Source organism: Podarcis muralis, chromosome 6, assembly GCF_964188315.1.
Source record: "Podarcis muralis chromosome 6, rPodMur119.hap1.1, whole genome shotgun sequence".
In the NCBI taxonomy this organism is placed as follows: domain Eukaryota; kingdom Metazoa; phylum Chordata; class Lepidosauria; order Squamata; family Lacertidae; genus Podarcis; species Podarcis muralis.
The window spans coordinates 39,761,927-39,785,977 of record NC_135660.1 but is presented as its reverse complement, the minus strand read 5'-3'; the positions used below and the strand labels follow the sequence as shown (position 1 = coordinate 39,785,977).

At 40.7% G+C, this 24,051-nt stretch overlaps 2 protein-coding genes across 6 annotated transcripts in view; both read left to right on the top strand.

The window, feature by feature from the left end:
• LOC114598132 (nuclear body protein SP140-like protein) overlaps positions 1-24,051 on the top strand; it is a 402,008-nt gene that overhangs the window by 156,305 nt on the left and 221,652 nt on the right. The window lies entirely within an intron of this gene.
• The window catches only part of NGEF (neuronal guanine nucleotide exchange factor), a 60,444-nt gene continuing 38,007 nt past the window's right edge, over positions 1,615-24,051 (top strand). Inside the window, exons 1-5 of one of the 4 annotated variants that reach the window (XM_028730715.2) lie at positions 1,615-1,940; positions 16,779-16,868; positions 17,446-17,557; positions 18,791-19,130; positions 21,772-21,901. In XM_028730715.2, the coding sequence (XP_028586548.2) occupies positions 18,866-19,130; positions 21,772-21,901 (395 nt within the window). In that variant the 5' untranslated portion in view covers positions 1,615-1,940; positions 16,779-16,868; positions 17,446-17,557; positions 18,791-18,865. Of the gene's footprint in view, positions 1,941-16,778; positions 16,869-17,445; positions 17,558-18,790; positions 19,131-19,210; positions 20,549-21,771; positions 21,902-24,051 lie in introns of those variants that run through there. The other 3 variants (XM_028730716.2, XM_028730717.2, XM_077930073.1) reach the window with 3 other exon arrangements.

Sequence of the window (24,051 nt, the reverse complement as noted above, 5' to 3'; positions counted from 1 at the left end):
AAAGGCTCGTCCATCCACATTCATCAGCTACTCCATTAAAGAGATGAAGTGAGTCTGAATCCCTTTGCCTTGTACACAAAAGGAAACGAGCAGCTAGAGTTTACAGAGATTCAACAATTTCCTTTGGAAGACCACCGACAGCATAAATCATCCCCCGTCAACAAGTTACCTTTCCTGCAAAAGAGCAATGCTGAATGCTGTAATTAGCCCTAAACTGTTACTTAAGCTGCTGAAAAGCAGCTTGGGCTTTCTGCTGTGGGCCTGACTCCCCACTTGCTTCATTGGCATAAATCAGGAATGAGTCATTTGGAGTTGCAGCGGCATGGAAGCCAAGTGAGTGAGGGCAGAATCAAGCCCTTCAACGTCAATTTGTTCCTCTGTTGCTCTTACATTATGGTAGTTCCAATGATTTTTCCCCCACTTATAAAAATGCAAATAAGATGCGTGGGTGCACTAATAAAGGGATTCAGAAATAATCTGGAACGTAATATAATGACAGCACATTGAACAATGAAGCACTCATTTGGAATACTGTGTTCCGTTTGTTAGTGTCACCTCTTATGAAAAAGGTATTGGTAGCTCCCAAAAGCAATAAGTGGGCAGGGGTAAGGATGTAAAGTATTGATAAGCGTCTGGAAATAGAATAGTAACCTATTTAGAGACATAAAGCTATTTAGATCTATAATACTGTTTAGATCTATAATGCACCATATCCCTCAAGTTGCATTGACATATTTGGATTTTTATTGGAACCTTTCAATGCTACAGATTTCTGGATCTAAGAGATAACCCTTACATATATTTACTCTGGTTGTATTATTGTGATGGCCATGTTTTCCAGACTGTTGTAGCACAACAGTCCCACACAGAGCTACAGTTGCCAGAGCTGTTTAACAATCCATCCCTCTTCCCATGGAATTCTGGGAAATGTAACTTTGTGAGGGGATTGTTTCCTAACAATTCTCAGCACTACAGTTCCCAGGATACTTTGGGGGAAGCTATAGGCATTTAAAGTGCCATGCTACTGCTTCAAATGTATAGTAGGGCTCAAGAGGCACAGGTGGGTGGCTCCAGATGGGTGCTTTTTGTGTGGGATCAGTACCACTCACCCATGCAAAATGCCGATACCCCCCCCCCCACTTCAGTTTAATCTGGGTTTACGATTGCTGTGGAAAATCCACAAAGCGAAAACAATGTGTTGTCAACAACCTGCTTGTTGCATCTGAATGACTCAGTTGTGATATTAAAACCTCCATTTGGAAGCATGCAAAAGAGCGAAGCAGTGAATAAACCTCTTGACTTTAGCTCAGTTGCAATGATGCTTACTCACTTCGTGCCCCTATTCATAAAATGATTTTTTTTTAAGAGCAAAAATCCTAAATTTAAAGGAAGGCCTGACCATTTAAGCAATCTAATTGCATAACTGTCACATGGCATAACATTAAGTGGCTTTTAGCCAACACTTTGCCACACCATAAAGCTCTTTACTCTTTGACTCAGACATTTTGCAGCTGTCTCATGTCTGCACAAAGGTTTCAGGTCCTCACCCAGATATTTTTTACTATGGGTGTTTGGCTTGACTAAGCCTTGTGGCTATACCTTCAAGCAGCACAAATGACACTTGGCATTGTGTTTGCATTAATGTGCCTGAATAAAAGGGATCTGTTGCTTTAAATCATGTTTGCTGTGACTCTGGAAACTAAGTAAACATTATCTTGGTAAAGCCTTGCATTCTAACACAGCAGGTTGGTGACAGAAGGTGCCGGGGCTGAAGGTCGCGGCTGTTTCAAGCAAGGATTTTCCCAGTCCAGGCCTCAGAACTTCACTGTAAGCTCCCTAAATCACTGTAAAGACGGGGCAGAATTTGCGTCTGCTCTGAACTGGATACCCTGTTGGTAGAACTGCCAGGCTAAGAGAGTAAACCAGTCGTACGACAATAGGTGAGTAGAACAACAACAAATGGAAGAAAGGTAAAGAATTATTTGTTCTGTGGGGGAAAAGAATCATGGGGCGGAGGATGGAAAGAAGGATATAAATCTGGAAACCTTGGCAGAACATTTGGCGAGGGGCCACTGCATCTGATCGGGCACAGAAAGCCACTGGGAGTTATTCAAGCTGTGGGAATGTCAGATAAGTGGAGGAGGCACATCACTGGCAAAGTTATAGTAACTGGGTCACCATGACAAGTAAGTAGAAGATCCAGTATTCACAAACCGGCCAGGATAACACAGCTCACCAGTTCATACTAAGGAGGGAGAAACATTCCTAAAGAAACATTCCAAGAAACAATCCGCCACATTATTGTAATTTTGAAGAGACAACAGGATGACAAGCAGTGACTGTTCTTCGGTGCTCTTCAGCACATCTCTTTTTCAAAAGAAACAATTGTCCTTTTTGTTACAGAAATTATCTTTCCCATTCGGGAGCTACAGTATTGTTAGCCCAGCAACAAAAACCCCTTGATCTTCAATTGCCTAGGATCCTGTATAATACTTAATGCAAATGCAAAAATGAGACGTTCCATCTTTTAAAAAAATATTCAGGGATTACTTGGGTTAAAATAAATAAAAAATGGTTTTGTTTTGTTGGGGTTTTTTTGGATCAAATGGGCAGTACTTTCGATATCTGAAAGCAGGAGGCTGATTTAGTATAAAAACAGAATTTTGAGAACATGGTTTTGAACCTGAGGCCAAAGCAGTCAGTTGAATCCAGATTAATTTTTGATATATGGGAGGAAATAGGCATAACTTCAGATTTCCCCCAAATGTTAGCACCTACCCATGCTATTAAAGTCGATTTTATAGGTACAGAAGGCCATGTATGTTAACAATAACATGTTAACTGCCAGAACAGACAATGACAAAGATATTTTGAGAACATAGTGTTCTGACAGCTCTATGAATAATGGGGATTTTTCAGTCCACGCCCATTAACATTGTTAAATAACCCAAAGCCAGGCATGAAGAAAGCCACGCCTTTGAAAAGCATTTGTCTGAAAGCAAAGCAATTTAAATTTTTAAAAAGGTCATTATTACTCAGATTGAAATTTAAAACTGCACCTGCTTGGACAAGATCAGTTGCCAGCATTCTCTTAACTGTACCATTCATAAATCAAGATCGATTGATCAGGGCCACATAAAAAGGGTGCCCTTCCTTTGGGATCTTGCCTAAATTTTAAGCCCAAATTCTTTCCTCACAAATGCTTTTAAGTGGCTTGTCTGGACAGAGTTAAACCATCCTGGAAGCATTTTAATTTCTCATACCTTATTATATTTTGTATATGCATTTTATTCTGTTGGGATGAAGTGGGTTTTTTAAATCCAAATAATGAGATAAAAGGCCCACTACTATGCTGCTGCTTCCTTCTCCATGCCCACCTGCCGTGTGCCATCTTATCACCCATTTCCTTCTCTCTGGCACATCTCTCTGTGGCTGTGTATACACCATATATTTAAAGCACATGACTTCCCCCACATGACTGTCATTTGTTAAGGGTGCTGGGAGATGAGGAGTAAACTACAGTTCCCAGGATTCATTGAGGGAAGCCATGTATGGTGTGTACAGTCCCCCCTTCCATCCCCTTCTCACTCATCTCTTTTTCTCTCACCTTCCCCTGTCCTCCTCTCACCCCACTGTCTTCTGCCTGACCCCTTTCCTAAGCAATGTGCTATTTGCAGCAAAGTTTCATTGCCGCAGATGAAATGATGAGATGAAATATCAGAGAGATGACACAGATCATAATGCGATGTAGTCTAAAGTCTTGTCACATTAACTCAGGCATAGGCAAACTCAGCCCTCCAGATGTTTTGGGACTACAGCTCCCATCATCCCTAGCTAACAGGACCAGTGGTCAGGGATGATGGGAGTTGTAGTCCCAAAACATCTGGAAAGCCGAGTTTGCCAATGCCTGCATTAACTGATCATGTTTCACAGAGGGCAGTCTGCATTCCCCCCTCCCAATTCATAAATTTAAGGTGCTGCTTATTACCTAAATGGCTTGGGACCACACTACCTAAAGGACTGCTTTCTCTGGCATGGGTCAGCCTGCCTTAAAAGATCATCTGAGGGGGCTGTTTTGTGTGTGCTACTGCCTTGCAGGGAGAATCAGTGGTGGCTTCAACAGGGAGGGACTTTTCCATTAATTGGAACCAGTAGTTAGAACTCTCTGCTATGGAAGATCAGTGTGGGGCAGCCCACATTCAAGCTGGTGTTCCATAATTGATTGGAATTTTTTTCTTTTTCAGCAAGCTTTTGCTGCTTACATATTTATTTTAGTCTGGCTCTCTGTTGATTGTTATGATACATGCAACCCCAATCTCCATGAGTAGTGCGAGATTTCTGTAAAGTGGTGCAAGATTCTAAGAAAGACACACCTTATGTTCCAGATGCACATAAGAAATAAGTTAGTAAAGACATCCAGAACAAATCATCAAAGCAGATCACAACACAATGACACTTTTTAACTCAATACAGCCCAGCAACAGTCTTTCCCTTTCTAGCAATTTCCAGTTAACCAAGAATTAATTAGCCTTCCTTCTACCTTCTTGGTGCATACTCCAGCCAGATCTGCATTTCAAAGCAGCTTTCAAACGCACCAACAGCAATTCTAAAAAACCTTTAAACCGACAAAAACCATAAAGCACAGTGTTTCAAAATCCATTGCTAAGCCTTGCAGGAAGAATCCCTGCAGCAAAAGTAAACAGTCTCAGAAATCAGACCCAAATCTCTGCTTCTCCTCCACCAGGCAGCTGCCTGCATAGCCCTTTGTCCTGGGGCTTCCGTGTTTTCATTGAGTTCTCAGTCCAAGTAAATCAAACAGCTACACAGAATTCCTTGTTGTATCTCCACAAAGTTCAAGCAAATTACACAGCTACTTATGGGCTCCACTCACAGGTTCAGTTTCTCTGGAGCCAGTCTATTTCTCGTTGCTCGGTCCATGCACCTGCCAACCTAGCAGTACGAAAGCACGTCAAAGTACAAGTAGATAAATAGGTACCGCTCCGGCGGGAAGGTAAACAGCGTTTCCGTGCACTGCTCTGGTTCGCCAGAAGTGGCTTAGTCATGCTGGCCACATGACCTGGAAGCTGTACGCCAGCTCCCTCGGCCAATAAAGCGAGATGAGTGCCGCAACCTCAGAGTCAGCCACGACTGGACCTGATGGTCAGGGGTCCCTCTAGCTTTACCTTTACTTCACAGCCATTGTCAGGCTGGCCTGGCTATTCCAGCAATTTAATCCCTGCTGGATCCAGGGATTCAGGGGGCTTGATTAAATTATAGCACTTACTAAATCCAGGAATTATGGGAGTGTGGCATCTCCAAACTCTGGCACCTACAACTCATAAAAATATTGTATTGGGAATCTCCAGCTGGACCTGGAAAGCAGGGCATAAATCGTGTTGCAAAATAATATAAATAAAACATACTGCAGCTATCATTTGAAAAGCCAGATATGACACTAGGATAAAAAAATGTGGATATCACAACAAGAAAAGCTAAAAGAAGTACTTCATATTTCCCCCATATAGTTCCTTGTGTTTTGTAATCAAAATAGCACGCCATTAAGATGACTCAGGGATGGTAGTTCTTTGAAAATCTCCTCCCATTACGCTGCTGTGCCCTTTGTCACAATAACAATATGACTATTCATGAGGATAGCTCAGGGTACTTCTAGCTTTGCACTGTTACTGATAGGAAGGTTTGAAATATAATGTGTGTCCTGCTCTCACCCCCTCTCAAAATGATCATAACCCTTTTCTGGCAAAAAAGAAGAGGAGACCATATGCCAAATGCAATATATAAATAATCAGTTTGTGTGATCACAGTATAGAAAGGACCCATGTCAGACTGGAGCTTCTCTGTTGTCAATGCATCTTCCTGGAAAGGGGTGTTGTGGAGATAAATGAGGTGACGTCCAGGGGGGATTTCTGAAAGGCGGCTCTTTGTCCTAGATCTTACGCAAGTCAATCAAAAAATCATAAAAGCTCAAGAACTTTTGGGCTTGTCTAAAAACAACTTTTGGGTTTTCCTTAAAAGAGCACATCATCAATTCTGTTGGTTCCCTTAAAAAGGCACAACAACTTCTGGGGTGTCCTGGTTTTTACTCTTTGAAAATTAGCAACCCTAGGATATGGTCATCATCAGCACTTATGTAGCACATTTGAAATTTCACAGTGCTTCGCATGCATTGTCGCAGCAGTCTTTACAACCACCCTGCAAAGTAGGCCAACACAATATCCCCATGGTGCAAATGGGCTAAAAATGAGAAGAGTAAGCAGTTTGTACACTAATAATATACTACAGAAACTACTACTGCCGTTGAAACCTTTTACAAACACACATTAAGGATTCTGTGCTGCTCTGCAGAACAAGGAGCATAAAGAGAGAGAAAACAGGAGAGAAGGAATGTATATGCCATTCCCCAAAGGCAACTGAGGCAGAAAGAGAGATTAAGACACTTGCTGTTGCTCCCAGAGGGTGCCAAACTGGAAAAATATCCACAATTTACAGACCAGTGTCTTCATCACTGAGTCTTGATTCCTCTCTCCCTCCCTTTCTTATTATAGAAGAAAGTACAGAAGAAAAATAGAAACTGAGGGTGTTTCTCAGAGGAACTGCCATGTTCTAAAAATAGGCTGAGACAGCTCCTAGAAATGCGCCGAAGAAATGACAGTAAAAAAGAAAGAAACGAGAGGCTCACTTGCGAACCTCTTGCCATTTGGGTGTCGGACTGGCAGTACAAATTCTGACCTTGGGAAATAACCCAGCATGACATTCAGTGGGTTGACACTATCAAATTTGATGCAGTCTAGCATCTCTACAGTGTGATCTTTCCACCATACTGAGCACCAGTTACTAAGACAATTCTCTGCCAACCTCATTAAATTTATACAATAGGTCACAGAGCTATCGATGTTTGCTCTGTGACTGTGGCACTGTAATACAGGATGCTAGTTATGTCTATATCCATCGGTGCCTGTAAAATAGATACAGATATTTTCCTTCAAATCATATTTGTAACACTTTAGAGATAGGCAAGCACACACAAGAGAATTGTGCAGAATAATCTTCCAGGCCTCAATCAGATTGGGGGGTGGGCTGAGTTATTTCACAGAGTGACTGGAGAATAAAGCCCTCCTCCCCTAAAATAGCCCACAAACCAGGCTTGCCTATACAGTGGCGTAGCGTGGGGGGTGCAGGGGGGGCCCGGCCGCACCGGGCGCAACATCTGGGGTTAGGGCAAATCCACAGGTTAGGGGGCGCAAATCCATGGGTTAGGGGGCGCAAATTACTTGCCTTGCCCCGGGTGCTGACAACCCACGCTACGCCACTGTGCCTATAGAATGCTGGCATGCACCAAAAATATCCTTCAGTTACACCAAGGTCTAGGACTATGGGATAAGCAGCCTCATATAACCAACATACTTAAGTGTAATTAATGTATGAAGGGGTTAAGACCATAAAGTAAACTGTCCTGCCAGGCTTAGCTCACCTTGGGAGGCACTAGGATCCAGGTAATCAAGCCTTTGTTCCACCTCAGTCTACCTGTAAAGACATCTGAGCTGGTTGCTCCAGGCTCAGACTGCATGCATCTCACAAGCCACTCTTGACTTCCGATACCAATAATTTAAGAACTTTCACCACTGTGACTGAGCCTGGTTTTACTGCCTGTGCAACTGTTTCTAAATGTTGTATTTTTTTAAAGCACAAGAACTTGACCTTTGGATAATTTGTAAGTAAATCATTTTAACTTACCAAGCATGTGGCCTTTTTCTATGCTGGGGATGAGGGGAACTTTGGAAAGAACTTGGAAGGACATGTTTTAAAGGTCTAACAGCCTATATTTCCACACTTTACTTTGCTGCATATTTTGTGCTTTAAATCTCTGCTGGGGTTCTCTCACTAAAGACTACTTGCCCCAAAGTTGGATCTTGGCATCCAGGAATTCTCTTTTTGTACCTGTTTTTTCCTTGAACCAACCTGGTGCCCTCCAGATGTTTGAGACTGCAACTCACAGCAATACAAGCTAGCAAGTGTAGTTGGTGAAGGCTGGTCTAGGCCCATCCTTTCTTGTGGTTCCCCCAGGAGTATACAAAGATGGGAACCTCCCATTTGCCAGACAATCCTAGACAGCTCAAAGGACTTGGGTGCTCCTATGTATGCGCACTATATTCAAGGACAGGACCATGGGAACTGTATATGAAGAACCCACTAAGTCTGTAGAAGTATGTGATGATGATAACTTATCATTTATATGCTGCTCATCTGACTGTGTTACCATACAGACTACAGCGGCTGGAGAGAAGAGGTAGCCAAAATGGAGGTGCCTCCTAGATATTTTGGGCTCCAAATTCCATCATCCCTAACCATTGGCCATGCTGCCTGAGGCTGATGGTTGGGAAAGGCTGATCTACAAACACCTGACTCTTTTGTTATGGTACCATCATTGCTATTGTGGTTTAACATGAAGGAATGGGTTTCCCAAACCCCAAAACTGACTGTGCAGGCAGTTTTTAAACTGCACCAAAATCCCCATTTCTCCTTAGCTAAAATGCATAAACTTTAGCCGTTGAGCAAATGCAAAACAAGAACACAGCTCTCTCCCTTATCAGTTTGACGGCAAGACTGGCCTTGACTTTACCAGTAGAACAGACACAGACATATCTTATGTCCTGACCACAAATGACGCAGAGACCTAAGTCTGGGACTAAAGCCAGAGCATGTTCTCGGAAGTAGTGACCTCTTGCTCCAAGATAGGAGTAGGAACAGGAATATCCTTTTATGGTCAGAAGTACAGGAAGGAAGATCCTTTTATGGTTGAGAGTACCAGAGCAGGAACATATGTGATGTCAACCTGTGTACGTACGCCAACGTGGTTGGGCTCCTAGGGGAGGAGTGAGAGGGTGCCTGGAGGATATATAAACTGCATGAAACCTGTCATTTCTTTGGACTTGCTGTAGACTTGATCACGCAAGTGCATTCTGCTATCCGGAGAGCAAAATAAACTCTTTCTTTGAACAAACCTCGGTGTCATTTTGACTTCCTTCCTCCTGTCCCGGAGCAATGCAGACCCAATCGGTGAACTCCAATAAGGCTTCAAACATAAACTTAATATGCATTTTCTGTTATGTTTCTATGACTCCCCAACCCCATTTTATTCTCAAAAGAAACCCTGTCGAATAGGCTAGGTTCAGAGATAATGACTTGCCCAAGGCCACCAAATGAATTTCCTGTATAAACAGTGATTTGAATCTGGTTCTTCCTAGTCCAGTGATTTATCCATTATATCATTCTGGATTTCCTAGCCCCATGGCACTACAAAGCGTGCTCCAAAAAACCCTGGAAATTCCTAGAAAAGCGTTTCATCCTATTTTAAACTACATTGTGGACATGTATATTAGAAGCACTGTACATAGTGGGCTAACTCCATGCCTGCTGGAAGTTGATCTTTCTTGTTGATCTTTTGCATGTGGTTTGGTGATTGTGTACACACCCATCCAAGCATGATCATTACAATTATGGGTGCTAGTGGGGGTGCATGGTTGCCGAGCTGCTTTGATTAATACAAAAATGGAGGCAATTGCGAAGAGTGCAAAGAGGAAATAAAACAAGCATATTTGAGTATTGAGTAATCAACTCATAAATATTTGTGTGGTAGAAAGGAATGATGGGCGGTCAGGTACACACTCATATCCAACCTACCAACACTTTTTATCACATGGGTGTGGACAGGGTGATAAGCATTAAGACAAAAGAATAACTTTTAATACTTGTTCTACCCAACTGCTACCAGACTGTGGAAAGAGAGAGAGAAACCAGGTTGAGAATACAACTAAACCTGTATAGATTTATATTTTTTAATTCAGTATATTACCTTCTTATAATGACTAGTCCGGTTTTACATGTTGAGGACCATGCTGGAATAAACCAGCAAAACATTGCAAACCCATAGTTTCTGTTTGGTAATAATCAATATTAACAATATTCGATTAAATTGTAAAATGTAGTTTACTTTGAGGTGAAGTTCTTTTCTTTTCAAGTACTCTTTTGATATGCTGTATGGACGTAATTCAATAAGTGATGCTCAGTTTCGGAGTAGAACTAATCCAATTTATCATCAACTCAACCTGTCTTTGTTCTTTTAGTCCAGCTTTCGCCGGATGTCTTAGACTACAAGGCCCATCATCAGCCCCAGCCAATACAGGTGATGGGCATGATAGTCCAAAACATCTAGAGGGCACTAGGTTGGCAAAGGCCTCTCTAGCCTAATAAATTGTGTTGGTTTAGCCATTATGGCAAACACCCACACTTTTTATCAAGCCATTTTAATACATAATATTACTGACAATCTCCACTTCCCCATAGAAATATGCCAGCAATTTTTTTTAAAAAAAACTTCTTTACATTCCCACCTCACCAGGCCTTCAACTAGTTCATTAAGAAGAACATCAGAGGTAAAGAATTTTCATATCCTAAACATGCTTAGATGTTGCTTAAGAAGTAGCAAGAAAGAGAAATAAAGTGACAGTTAATAACACACCTGCCTTCAGTTCAGAGATCTACGCCCTCCCATCAGATGTCAAACAGATAAACAACTATTTGACTTTTAGAAGGTATCTGAAGGCAGCCCTGTTCAGGGAAGCTTAATGGTTGCTGTTTTGCTGTGTTTTAATATTTTGTTGGTAGCTGCGAGTGGTTGGGGCAGCCCAGTCAGTTGGGTGGCATATTATTATTATTATTACATATAGTTTACCTTTTTAGAATTCTAATTCTAATTATTGCCTATACCTTCGGGGGCTCTTGCAAGCTGAGAGTATTGTTGCGTTAAGGCTGGGGTGGTGAACCCCAGGCCTTAAGCCAAACGAAGCCCTCCATTTCTGTCTATCTGACCCTTGAACTCTATCCAGGCAACACCTCTTCTTCCTCAGGTTACACCCCTCAGCAGCACTGCTTTGTATCCTCCTTGAGAGCTTTTGCGTTGCTGGAATGTGTCATTGAACTCCAATAATGCCTCTTGCTTGCATTCATGGAGGATAGAGAGGGGTGTGCAAAGGTAAAATTTGCATTAGTTTGCTCTGCCCAGTTTTGCCTCTTGCCTCTCTGGTACTGGCATCTGACCTTACAAAAGGTTGTCCTGAAGGGAATATGACCTTCAGGCTTCCAAAAGGTCCCTCACCCCTGCACTTAAGGCACAAAAAATCCTATTTAATTGTGTTTTAACTAGATCTTGGGCATTGATGATGTAAGTTAACAGCAGCCTTATGAGAAAAAGGTGTTAACATTTGTCCCAGTGAATCTGGAAATCACCTTGAAGTGTGTAAGATTGACAGCTCTGGCCAATTTAGATTGATTGATGTTTATCCACACAACAAGGAAAGAAAGAATGACATTGAAGCAAGCTGTTCTCCTGACAACTTTTTTATCCCTCTAAAATGGAAGTGGCTTATGCTACAGTAGAATGAGCTAGATCAGGGTTCTGGAATGCTATCATGTTTTACACTGAAAAATAGGCAGAGGAGGTCAAAGCTTCCTTTAATCCGTCTTTACATTTCATGATAGATTCCCTTAGGTATGGGGACTCTTTACAGAGAAAAGGACCTTCAATCTTTGCTTATGAACTAGCTTTAGGAATGTGAATAAAATAAGGTTAGCCTATAGTTTAATTAGTTCTGAATCTTATAATGGCAGTGAAAAGGCTTTCTGTTTTCCTTAGTTTTCAATATACCGAAGGCTGACTTTTCCGACATGACAATGACTGCTTAATAGCCCCAAAGGAGCAATCCTACTCTAAGATAACTGCTTTTAGCTGCTTCCCCTCAATGAGACCCATGAGACAAAGCACAGATTTGTGCAGGATGTGAATGATCTAAGTGAACTTTGATGCACTAACTGTTATTGCAAACATGTTTTATGAACCCTGGCTATCTGCTTTTATTACATAATGAATCAATACCAGAAGTGTGAAAAAGCAGTACCGTGTTAGCACAAATAGAGCAATTCTAACTATAATTTTACCTTTAAATATGTAACACTTACATGTTCAATTGTTAGCCACATGTTCCAAGATACGTTTTAAGAATTCAACATTTTAAGATGGATTTTTAATGTACTACGTAGTACTGTTTACTTCCTTTGATCTATCAACTATGACAATCACAGGCACACATAACTGGCCTAAAACCCTCTAAGGAAGAGTATGTGAAGCACTTTCACAACAGGCTGTGTAAAGCCGTGTCTGATCCATAGGCAGCACCATGGGAAAGTGCTTTCCCTGATCCTCAATAACCAGTCCTTTATGACTTTTCTTAAACTGCAGGGGAAGTAAAGCTCCTAGTTTAAACCAGGGGTTGGGAATGTGTGACCCTCCAGAATGTGTGTTGTTGGAATCCAACTTCCATCAGTCCCATTAGGGATGATGGGAGTTTAGCAATATATTAAGGGCTACATGCCCTCTATCTTGTCAAAGTATCCTAAAAGGGCGAGGAAAGTTTGAGGTTGTGTGCCATGAGGTGTGTGTCTGCAGACTCTAATTCCCGGCTACTGCACATATTGGAGACAGGTGTACCAATCCATTTGGGGATTAGAAGAAGTGCTTCCTGCCTAATCTCAAACTTTAGAAGTCAGATGTCTCATGCTATGGTGCTATGTAGGGGGTGGGATTCCCTGTTTTTTTTACCTTCCAGGACCCCAACTTACACATTCCCAGGGATGGTATCCAAATAAGTCATTTTCAGAGCAGACCCTCTGAAATGAATGGAGTTGAAGTAATTTAAATCCAATGATTATAATTAGTTGTCCATCAGACATAGCGCTATCGTATGAATCAAATGAAGATCTTCTAGTAACTGAAACCCAGCCACTTTCCCCTGCGAAAGCAAGGACAGCTTATGCTTTGTTTTCCACATCCATGTACCTGACTTTGTCTTTCTTCAAGGGGTCCTTTTGTAGAGTTATTATAAGCCTTTTGATGTTTTAACTGATGGACAAGAGGAAGCCAATTCAAATACAGCAGTACTTTCATTGAACAAAACAAAAAAAATTCCTTCCAGTAGCACCTTAAAGACCAAGTAAGTTAGTTCTTGGTATGAGCTTTCGTGTGCATGCACACTTCTTCAGATACCTGTGTGCATGCACACGAAAGCTCATACCAAGAACTAACTTAGTTGGTCTTTAAGGTGCTACTGGAAGGAATTTTTTTTGTTTTGACTATGGCAGACCAACATGGCTACCCATCTGTAACTGGAACTATGGAAGGCATTTCATTGAACAGTAAAGAATATCCATTCTCCACATTCTTCAAATTCCTCATCCCTTGCCTAGCCAGTCTTCAGCACTGCATTAATATTTGACCTTATTAGCCTCTCTGTATATATTCTAGAATAACAGCAAGAACATTTCAGTATGACTGTCAGCACAGGATTACTAATCCAAATGCAGTATAAGCAGTAGAACACTCCAAATGTCATAATATGCTACTGGAGGAGGGGGTTCTGTTCATTCTCCTCACAATAAAATAATGCAGTTTACTGGTCCATAAAGTTCTGATTCTGCTCCTTGTATATTAACACATTCTCTGGAAAAATTAGTCATATTTTCAGGGTGCAAAGGGAGCTCTGCCATTTTTTTTTAAAAAATGACAAATTTCATTAATTTTTAAAGTATCAGTAGAATAAATAATTAATTACATATCACAAAGTGTAGACATAAAATTAGGTCTCCCATCCCTGGCCAGTCCTAACTCAATGTCCCACCAACATCAACAACAATAGAGGAATTTGAAGTGTAGGGGGGAGGGAAAGGGCTTAGCAAAAAGAAGTGTGAGGCTACATCAGAACCACAGTTCAATGCTGCTTTCGTCTCTTGTTCAAATAGCTCAAAAAATGTATTCCAGATTTCCCCTGCTTTCATATCTATAATATATATTTGCTCACTTATTGCTTGATCCAGTATGTCTTCTGTCCAACATTCTATTGTTGAGCCTCCTTAGATTTCCATTGTTCCTGTGACCTGATCAATTTAGCATTTGCTCTGGTAGTAATGCGTATGCTGTGTACCACCCTCGTTCTCTTAGAATGGCAATGGCACCCAACTGAGAGGTGCTGAAACTGAGTTCCGACAAGTTCTGGCTGAAACAAAGCCCCAGCTTTATTTTCTTTCTCACACAGCCAAGGAAACCCTATTACAAAACAGTTTATATTTCTTGCCTTATTGCAGAGGACTTTTTTGAATGCTGTTCTGACATAAGACACATACTTTGCAATAGACCAACTTTGACATGCCCTCTCCTTTTTTATCTCATACTGAGACTGACAGCAGCAGATTTGTCTTTGAATGCAAGTCACTGAGGGATTTCCAGTGAAGCAGCAGCTAACCAGCCACTTTTCACTCTGCAACTCCTTCCTCCAGCCACTTTTTTCCAATATGATGTCTGCTACTGGCTAGGGGTGGCTGTGTTAGGGAAGCAACCTTGAAGGAAAGGTTTGTTAAGTATAATAGGTTTAATTGACATTGAAATGGGAATGTCTATCTATTGGTGAAAAGATTTAGCATAGGGAGATTCCACTGAAGCTTTAGAAAAGCAAGAAGAGCACTCTGAGCTCTTGGTGAGTTGATAATTAACTGATTGTTGCTTTCTGCTAGCTAACACGTGAGTGAGTAACCTTAGATCAGGTGATTAAGGTATTGAGTTACAAATCTGCCATCTTGGAAAGGTGGTGGCTGCTTCTTTGTTCTCTCCCAGGCTGCATGGAACAAAGATTTGAATGAAGCTCTCCAGGAAAACAGATCTAGGCAAAATGGATGTTGAAAGAGAGAGACCTTTACTTATAGGTCTCTTTGGATTATTTCATATTTTGTAAGATGCTGAGCCTATGACTTTGAATGGCATATGTCTTAAGGAACTGTTTGGATGTATCATTGGATGTTTTAATTCTGTTATGAAGAAAGTTCTGCAAGTAAAGTTTGAATAATATTTTTATGATTCGGGACAAAGTTGCCTTCCAAAATGAGTCAGTTCTTTTGCTTCAGACTGCACAATATTAATATCTGCAACAGGGCTGTGGTGAAACAGATAATGAAAAAAAGAGTTCAGTACCCCTCTTCTGCCCTCCCTCATTATTTTTTTACTGTGGTTTGACAGCAATCTACATTTGAAGATAAAGATCTTGCATCATGTATATTTCCACCCCCAGAAGGCTAATGCTTCCAAGTCTTCCAAGTTTGAATATTCTACTCCCTTCAGCTGCGCCCTGTTGTTGTTCTTCTTGCTGCATTTCTCCTCACCTCTCTTGAGAGCTGTTACACTGTTAATGAGTCATCTTCGCAATTTCAGCACTATTTGTTTCCTAGAGGTGAAGCAAAATGTCTCTTCTGAAAGCACATCATTCATTTTAGTCTTTATGTAGCACCTTCATGCCAGTGCAATTCACCTACTCAATCAGGCAACAGTGTATTGCTTCCTATGAGGACATTTTTGGGCTGCCATATCCTACCGCCGCTCTTAACAGGATGAAAGCCACCACAAGCTGACTGATGGCATGGTGACTCATATTGTGAATGCTCCAATAGGTTCCATCAACCGATGCCTAGCTACTGCATGAAAGCCCTCTCAAAATGTGAGTGGAAACAGGAGATGAAAGATTATGGCCTCAATAAAGAATAATATTCACAAGGCCAATCACAGCATTAAAAAAAAACAGCTTGAGTGGCTTCAACAAATCCCCATTTTGCCAAAATGGTTGTATGAATGAGTCTTTTACTTGCTTTATGTTCCTTTACCCATGGCTTCCTAGAGTACTGAATGCAGTGGAAATTGACAATAAGCTTGATTACTATTCCGAAACTCCACAATCTTGTTTAATTTTTGTAAAAAATAATCATCACTGAGTCGTATCCAACTTCAGTTCTACTCAGAGTATATCTATTCAATTAAATTGACTAGCTTATGTACAAAATGTGGTTGGATACAACCCACTATGTGCAAAGCATTAATATGACAATGGTGGCAATTGTTTGTCACAATAAATATTGTTTTGGAAACAAGGCTGGTCTCCCTGTCCTCCATTACCACAGTCACATGCAGTTTGGAAGCTTTTACTTCCATTTATTTGGGAGTAAGGCCTACTGAACTTGATGGGACTTGCTCCAGAGTGAGCCTGCATAGGATTACACTGTTAGACTTCCATCACATTTGCACATTCTTACTATGTGCTTTCCCCACTGCACACAATCCTCTTGTTTTTTATGCCTATTCTGGACAATGACTGTCATTTTTGTTTTGTTCTGCTACATAAATGCTGCATAGTCCTAGATTAAATTTGATTTTAGTCTCATAGGGTTAGGCTGCCAGTGTTGTAATGTGGCCTTTTATATCTCCCAAGGAATTATCGAGATCTGTAACTGTTCAGCATGTGAGTGTGGGTGAATGTGTGCAGGTGTAGGTTGACTGAGGTACAGAATATCTGCTAACCTGGGGCTCTGGGGGAGTGGCATTTGCTGCTCAGCATGGCCATGGTTGGTTCAGGGGTGCCACCATTTCCCTGCATGGCTGGAGGAGGAGATGGTCACTTGATGCCACCCACCTCCGACCACACCTGTTAAATCATCAAGACAGGAGTGAATTTATGAAGCTGGATTTAAAAAAAAAAAAGCAAGCAGCTCTATGCCATTATTTACCTAATGCATGTAGGGAAACTCAGACCATTGATCAATCCTAGACTATTTATCGTTAGCTGAAACCACAGCTTGGTGTGATGTCTGAAATGAGCTATATTTACATATAGGTCCAGAAAGAAACAAGTTCTGCAGACAACTGAACATTGGCAAAAGTTAAAAACAAGACTGGCTGTTTAGATTATAACTGGATTTAAAAGGTAATTTTTAGTATAAGTGTGTGTGTGTGTAGTCTTAGGCAATTAAGATGTATAATTGATGTAATTGTATACTGAGCTTTTTCTTGATGTTTTATATATTTACTGGAAATCTGTTATATTTAATTTTCAAAAAAGATTATTGAAAACCAGAAAGGGAGTTGTAAGAACCAGGACGGGTGGGTCTTGTTAATAAGTTAATGCATAACTGTTTCTTGTTTGTATCTGAAGCTTTTGCAAGGTACTGGATGAGCAACAACAGGTCATAGCTAGTCAAGGAGGATATTTATTTCATGCATTGGTGGGGCTATATGTGGAAAGGGTGGACATGCAGCAGACATTAAACAGCCCTGTTGCTCCAGATCCAGTTTTAGTTAGGAGTTATGAACTAGCTTGATTTTTTCTGTCTTGTAAAACAGCTTCCTGTTTGCCCTAAACAAACTCTGGCAAAGCTCTGAGAAATCAATGACATATTTTTGCTTGGGGGGTGGGATTTGATAATGACATTGAATTAGGAATGTGCTAAATTTCTTATCTTTGATACTGAGGCTTGACAGCTACTACTAACGATTCTTCCTAGAGAATGGCAGTTACAATAATATATCCAACCCACGGCATTTGGAAGTTGTGAATAAGCTAAGAAGATCAGACGTGAAGTTCATTGTATGACCAATCTGAACATCTCACACAAGGTTATCAATGATAAAACTTTATTTTTTATTAAATTTATATTTCACCCTTTCTCCTAAAGGAGCCTAGGGCAGCAAACAACAAGTGATAAAGCTATAAGAATGCCTTAAAAACAATTCTAGTAGAGATGCAAACTGGGAAAGAGCTCAGCTGAAAAGGGTTGTTTAAGAAGGAAGGTCTTTAAGAGGCACTGAAAAGACAGCACTTATTGGCACTTGTCTAATATTTAAGAGAAGTGAATTCCAAAGGGTAGGTGGCTGTCAGGGAGTCTTGATAACAAACAAGCGTAGTTAATTAATCTCATCTGCAGGGTATAGAGATCAATTGGGTATATAAGAGGTGAGCTGTTCAATGAAATTGTACATTCCCGAAAGAAAGAGGAAACAGATCAAACAGGTTAGGGTCCTGGGCCCCACCGACAAAACTTTGGAAGGTGTTGTCTCAGCTAACAGCTGGGGGTCATCTAAGACCTTATCTAGTCCAGCAAGGCCTATAGAGCAGTTGCCTCACTGAGGAGCTGGCTGTGGCAACTTAAAGGATCCTTGTCCAGTTCTGCAGGTGTCAGTCTGGAGGGGGAAGAGGAGGTGCCAAAGGTCCTTCCTGAGTAGAGATGCTTTTATTTTCCTTAGGGTAGCATAAGGGGTCAGGTTCTGGGATTATTGCATTTACTAATCTCCATCTAGATCATTTTTTGTTCTTTGTTTGTACCATATGAATAGACAATTTAAATGAAAGTGTAAAATTGTGCCTTCAAGGGCGTCAGAGAAGACCAAATGTTTCCCATTCAAAAATAACTATTGCAGAGGAATTTGGAGTTTAGCTTTAATAGTTTTTCAAGGTGATCATGGCATATCATGTCCCGATGCAGTTTTTGAAAGCATGATAACTCTAATATCAACATTTAAATTAATGTTTCAGACAGTTTGATAACACCTGTGCCAATAACAATGAACCATAATCAGGAACATCCCCTAACCTTCACCCTTGCCATCCTGTGTGTTTATGTATCTCCAGCTGAAGATTACACTTCCTGCATCTGATGAAGTAGACTTTAGTCCATGAAAGCTTGGGTCATAATAAAATTTGTTAGTACTTAAGGTGCCACAAGACTGTTCATTTTGCTGCAACAGAATGATTAATATGTCTCGCCTCTGGAAATTCTACATTGTTATAGATGAAAATTTTCCTTTTACTGTTTAAATAAACTTTCTTACACTTTGTTTTTAATTCTAAAGCCAAGAGACCTGATGGAATTTATAAAGGTTCCTCGTTGTCTGCTTTGGTGTTATTAAACAATCCAACTTGTTGCCATGGAGACAGAAGAACTAGAAGAGGTGGAAAGACACAGTAGGAAATCAGTCCATGGTCATTGGAATGATAGTTCTTCGCAGGCAGTATCATGCGTGGACTTGATCTGCGATGATGAGTCAGAGGCTTCTGACCATGTGACTGAGAAGGAATCACAGACGCACTACATTCCGATTCGAAGAAATTCCAGGTACTACCGCTCCTTCAGACTTCGGAACAGAGGGAAAGCGAGGAGCAGCAGAGAGGTTCAAACTGAAAGTGTTGAAGGTAAGTAGTCTAAGTAGTTACTCTCCCTTCTTTGCCCATTGAGACTGAGAGTTATGGGTAAAAGTATATAGCAAGGGTTGGGGGAGAGGGTTTACAGGAAGAACAGCGAGAGACTTCTTAAGACTCTAGAATCTGGGTCCCTGCCTTCGTACACCGGCTGCACCTACTGGATATCAAGTTGCTGCAGGTCTAAAACTGCAAAAACAAGAGAGGAAGCCAAACGGGATGAGATCTGATGCCATTTCACTTACAATGAAGCTCTGTTTGGTTGGCAAGACCCACAACTAAAGAAGGAATGAACGGCAAGAACAAGCAAAATATTTCATACAAATGATAGTGTCTACTGGAGCAAGAGACATATTAACAGCACAATGCTAGACAAGTTTACACACAAGTCCATTAAGTGCAATGGAACTTACTCTTTAATAAGTGTGTTTAGACTGCAACCTTGAGAACCAAACACAACAAGATTATTGTTGTCTAAACCACACAGCAAAGTAATTAATAATACTTAGCATGTCTATAGCACATTTTAACCATTCAAAATTCTTCCTCTACGTTATCATGATGATTGTTGTGCTTCTGCCAATAAACTTTTCTTTGACGCCAGGTAAAGACAACTTTTGTCGGCAAAGAAATGGGTCTTTCCCCAAAGAGATAGCTGTTTTTTGTTTCTACAAATGAGCTTAGATAACAAATTACCCCATCCTAATGCCCTCTCACAGAAGACTGGGCCCATTCTTTCTTGCAATATAACACACAAGGTAAGTCTCTTCCCTTTCTCCAGGCAGATAATCACAAGACTAAAAACTTCTACTTAATATGCTGCTCCAGTCATCGTAGTATGGTATATGGACAAAATGAGCTCTTTTGTATGCTAGGGCAGACATTTCTCCACCCAGTGAATGCAGTATGCAGCAAGGCTAACAAAACAGATTTTCTCATCGAGTCACCTGAGCACAAGAGAGCCTCTGCACCAAACTTGGTGCACATGAGGAGAATCTGACCTACACACAGCACAGATTCAAAACAACTGTAAAGAAAGACATCACTGCCTGTTTCAGTCCCAGCAGAATCTATTTGAAAACAAGCTGATCTGCTACAAGTTACAACTTAAATCTGTGTGGTCTGACCAGTTGCGGTCCTACCTACTCTCTGCTGTTCCACTCCTGAAGCAGCAGCTACTCACCTAAACTAGAAGAGGAATTCATGACGTCTTCAGAACGTAACAGGACTTTATGAAGAGCCAGGGAATCTCTTTTTCACCTAAGCTAACATTTATTCAGACAACTAGCAGAGAATTATCTTCAGCCTTCATACCTCAATGGGTACTGTGTGTCCCTGTAAAGCCTAAATCTTGGGCATATGGAGAACCTCATCTTGCGGCAATAACTAAAGTACACAGACAGCAACGATGGGTGAGCTCTTTTATCTTACATTTGAGATCTCTGATGTATTGTTTGTTTACAGAACTGCGCCAAGCTGATCCTTCTCTGTTTATGTAGAACTGGGTCTGGGCATTTTCCCCTTGCACATGGGCTCTGTGTTCACCTGCCCCCTCTCTTATTTTGAGGTTCTGGTGAGAGAAAGCAGTCTGGAGCCAGTTGTGGTTATGGGTTTGTCCTCCTATCCCACCCACCCAAATGAACCAGCTTGGTGTGAAAAGGCTGAAAGGGCTGAAGTAGCAGCATGATTAATCAGCTGCTTCCTGGATATAATGTGCCCCAGTATCAAGGTCAAATGTCTCATACATCAAATAGCAGACTGGCTCAGGATTTACACTTTGCAGGTAGAAGAGGGTAGAGAAGGGCAGACAGGAAAAAAGCTCCACAATCCATTGACAGAATGAAATTTGTCACAGAAGAAAGGCAGAATGGTAACTAGAAATTGTATGTAAACTGAATATAGTTATGTATCAAACAAATAGCCAGGGAAAACTTATCACTAATTTCATCACAAAACAATATTTACTTGGTCCCCATTAATCCCGTGTAAAAATGCTCATACAAAAATGTTCAGTGCAGCAACCATAATAGCAATCAATGTACTGTCTGGGAGAAATGCTACATTTTCCAAATAAAAAATACTGCATTTGCGAAATGTGATATTCTTGCTACGTGAGTCTATCCATCAGACACGAAAGTGTGCAACAAATGAGGGAAAATGCATATTAACATCAAAGTACATTATGCTGGTAAAATGGTAACGTGCATCATTTTCATTCCCATCCTCCCAAATTTTAACAAACAGCCATGAATCAGATGAGATCATGTCTGGTTTTTATGGGAACTTTTTCTGGCTCATTTCGATGGAAGCATGTAGGAATTTTATCATTCTGTTCCTGGAACAAAAAGCTAATTTAAAGCCAATGCCTGATAACATATCTCTGAGCCTTCTTTCTCAATAATGAAACTAAGTTATAGGAAAGCTTCCAGGAAACTAAGGGCTGGGATTTCGGCAAGGTAACAGCCACAAGCTTACCTATATATGTATCAAGTAGTCATGTTTTTGTAAAAAAAAACACAAAAAAACACTGTGAAGAAATGAATCAGCCACAAAACAAAACTCTCAACCTCTCTTTTTTCTTAACTGCAAATATTTTATAGAACTGACAGAAAACATTTATTTCTTTATTTCAAAGCCTCACTAAAAAATGGTAATACCAGAAATGAGCTTCTGAACAAAGACGAATTGTTACGCATATTTCACAAGGGCCTGTCTCTACATGTAAAACGAGATATGACAGCCGCAGAAGAACAATGGTTGCAAAGGTAAGGAAGAAAACAATTTCCCTTGAGATACAAAAGGCAAAAAAAAGATAAAATGGGTTTTAAATGAGTATCAAATGGATTGGTCAAATTGCGTGCAGCACTTTCACATTTATTACTTTATTCCGCAGGTTTAATTTTTCCATTACTCTATAAATATGTACAGGCACCAGTTGCTTGTTTTCTTTTTTATGCAGCCCTTGTTGGATAATGGTGGCTATAGGCTGCTGTAGAGCTCTTTCTCCCCAGTTAAGAAAGAATGTAGGTGGTCAAGGGAGCTGTGGACTCAAAACAGTTGGAAAACCTCTGGTTTAGGAAGTGGCAGTTCCTTCTTAATGGACTATCCTCTCCTCCCCAACCTCTGTAGACCACATACATTGCAGAACAAAGTGTTGGCCACAGACAAGCCTATCATCTATTTACAATCAGAGAATGTTAGCTTTATAGCTCGATGAAAATGTTGACCCAGTGTGTGGCAGCTGTGGAAAAGGCAGATCCCATGCTAAGGATCATTAGGAAAGGAACTGAAAATAATACTGCTGATACCATAATGCCATTATATAAATCTATGCTGAGACTGGAATACAGTGGTACCTCTGGATGCGAACGGGATCCGTTCCGGAGCCCCATTCGCATCCTGAGTAGAACGTAACATGCGACTGTGTGTCTGTGTGTGCACGGGTCGCGTTTTGCCGCTTCCACGCATGCCTGTGATGTCATTTTGAGCGTCTGCGCATGCGTGAGTGGCGAAACCTGGAAGTAACGTGTCCTGTTACTTCTGGGTCGCCGCAGAGCATAACCTGAAAACGCTCAACCTGAAGCATATTTAACCCAAGGTTTGACTGTAATGGAATCCTCAAAAAGGATGAGTTTTCCTCGCATCCTTTGAATAAAACCATTTGCCCACCTCATTTCTAATTCCTTTCATGGAAAAGGTCTAGAAAAAGGCAACCAAAATGATCAATTCCTCTACGAGGAAAGGTTGCTTTGGGAATGGGAGAAGTTCCATGTGCCCAGTCACTTGGTGGGTGTTCTATGAGTGCAAGCAACACTCTGCTTGGTCCCTTCCACATCACTTCTTGACTGTTATGGGTCATGGAGTACAATCACCTATCACCTTGTATTAAGATTTGTAAGCTGCTTCATGGCTAGAAGCCACCAAAGTCGCATACAATTAGATAAAACAATGATGTCCCAGTTATCTGTTTAGTAAGGGGAAGAGAAGGGGACTCTCAATACTGCTGCAACAGAGGGTGGTGGTATCAAGGCTACTGTATTCTTGAATAGTTGTTTGAAAAAGAATTACTAAAGATTACAAATATTGCAAAATTGTTACACCGTTACAGTGCAGAAAGCAAGCCATTAACTTACTGGCACACTAGGTGAAACTATTAAGCCTAAAGTTAAAATACAGCAAAAAAAAAAAAAAAAAAAAAAAAACCAAAAACAAAAAATAAACAAATTCTGCCCACACAGCTAAAAGATAAATACACGATATATATCATGCTCTGAAGGTCAGCACATTTAGGCTTTATTGAATTCACCAGGGGCATTAATCCTAAAATAAAGCATTTGTAGATAAAAATACCATACAGTATTTCCTTTTCCATTTCAGATGTCAAAATATGAGTGTCTGTGACCACATGAACATGTTCTGTCTTTAAGCTGCTTCATCTTAAAGATATCTGATCCCTATCACATATAAAGTTTTGCTTTGATTTCAAGATCAAGGCCGGATTGGGATTCTGCTGTCTTAAACCCAATGGTCAAATGATGATCAAAACTCCACTTCCCATGCCTCTCCCATCTGCCTCACCTCTGTTCCCTCCAACATTTTCTTTTAAAATTGTGTTGCAAATAAATGTAATCTTAACTATACTCTGGCACTGCACACACAACTTGTTTTAAATAATTGGTAGTTCTGTATTAGTCCTTGTAAGGAAGCCCTGTAACATGCTCCCTAAAAATCTTCTGTTCCTGATTCATTGACTAGTTACAGGAATAAACAGTCCAAAGTTCATACATACTTGGCAAGTCCAGAGAACTTTAGCTGCATGTCACATTTACTGCAAATCCAGCCCAGTAACCGCCTGCCCCTGCCTTGAATTAAAGACAAAAAAACCCCTCAGTGCCTTCAAAAGAAAAAACTGATT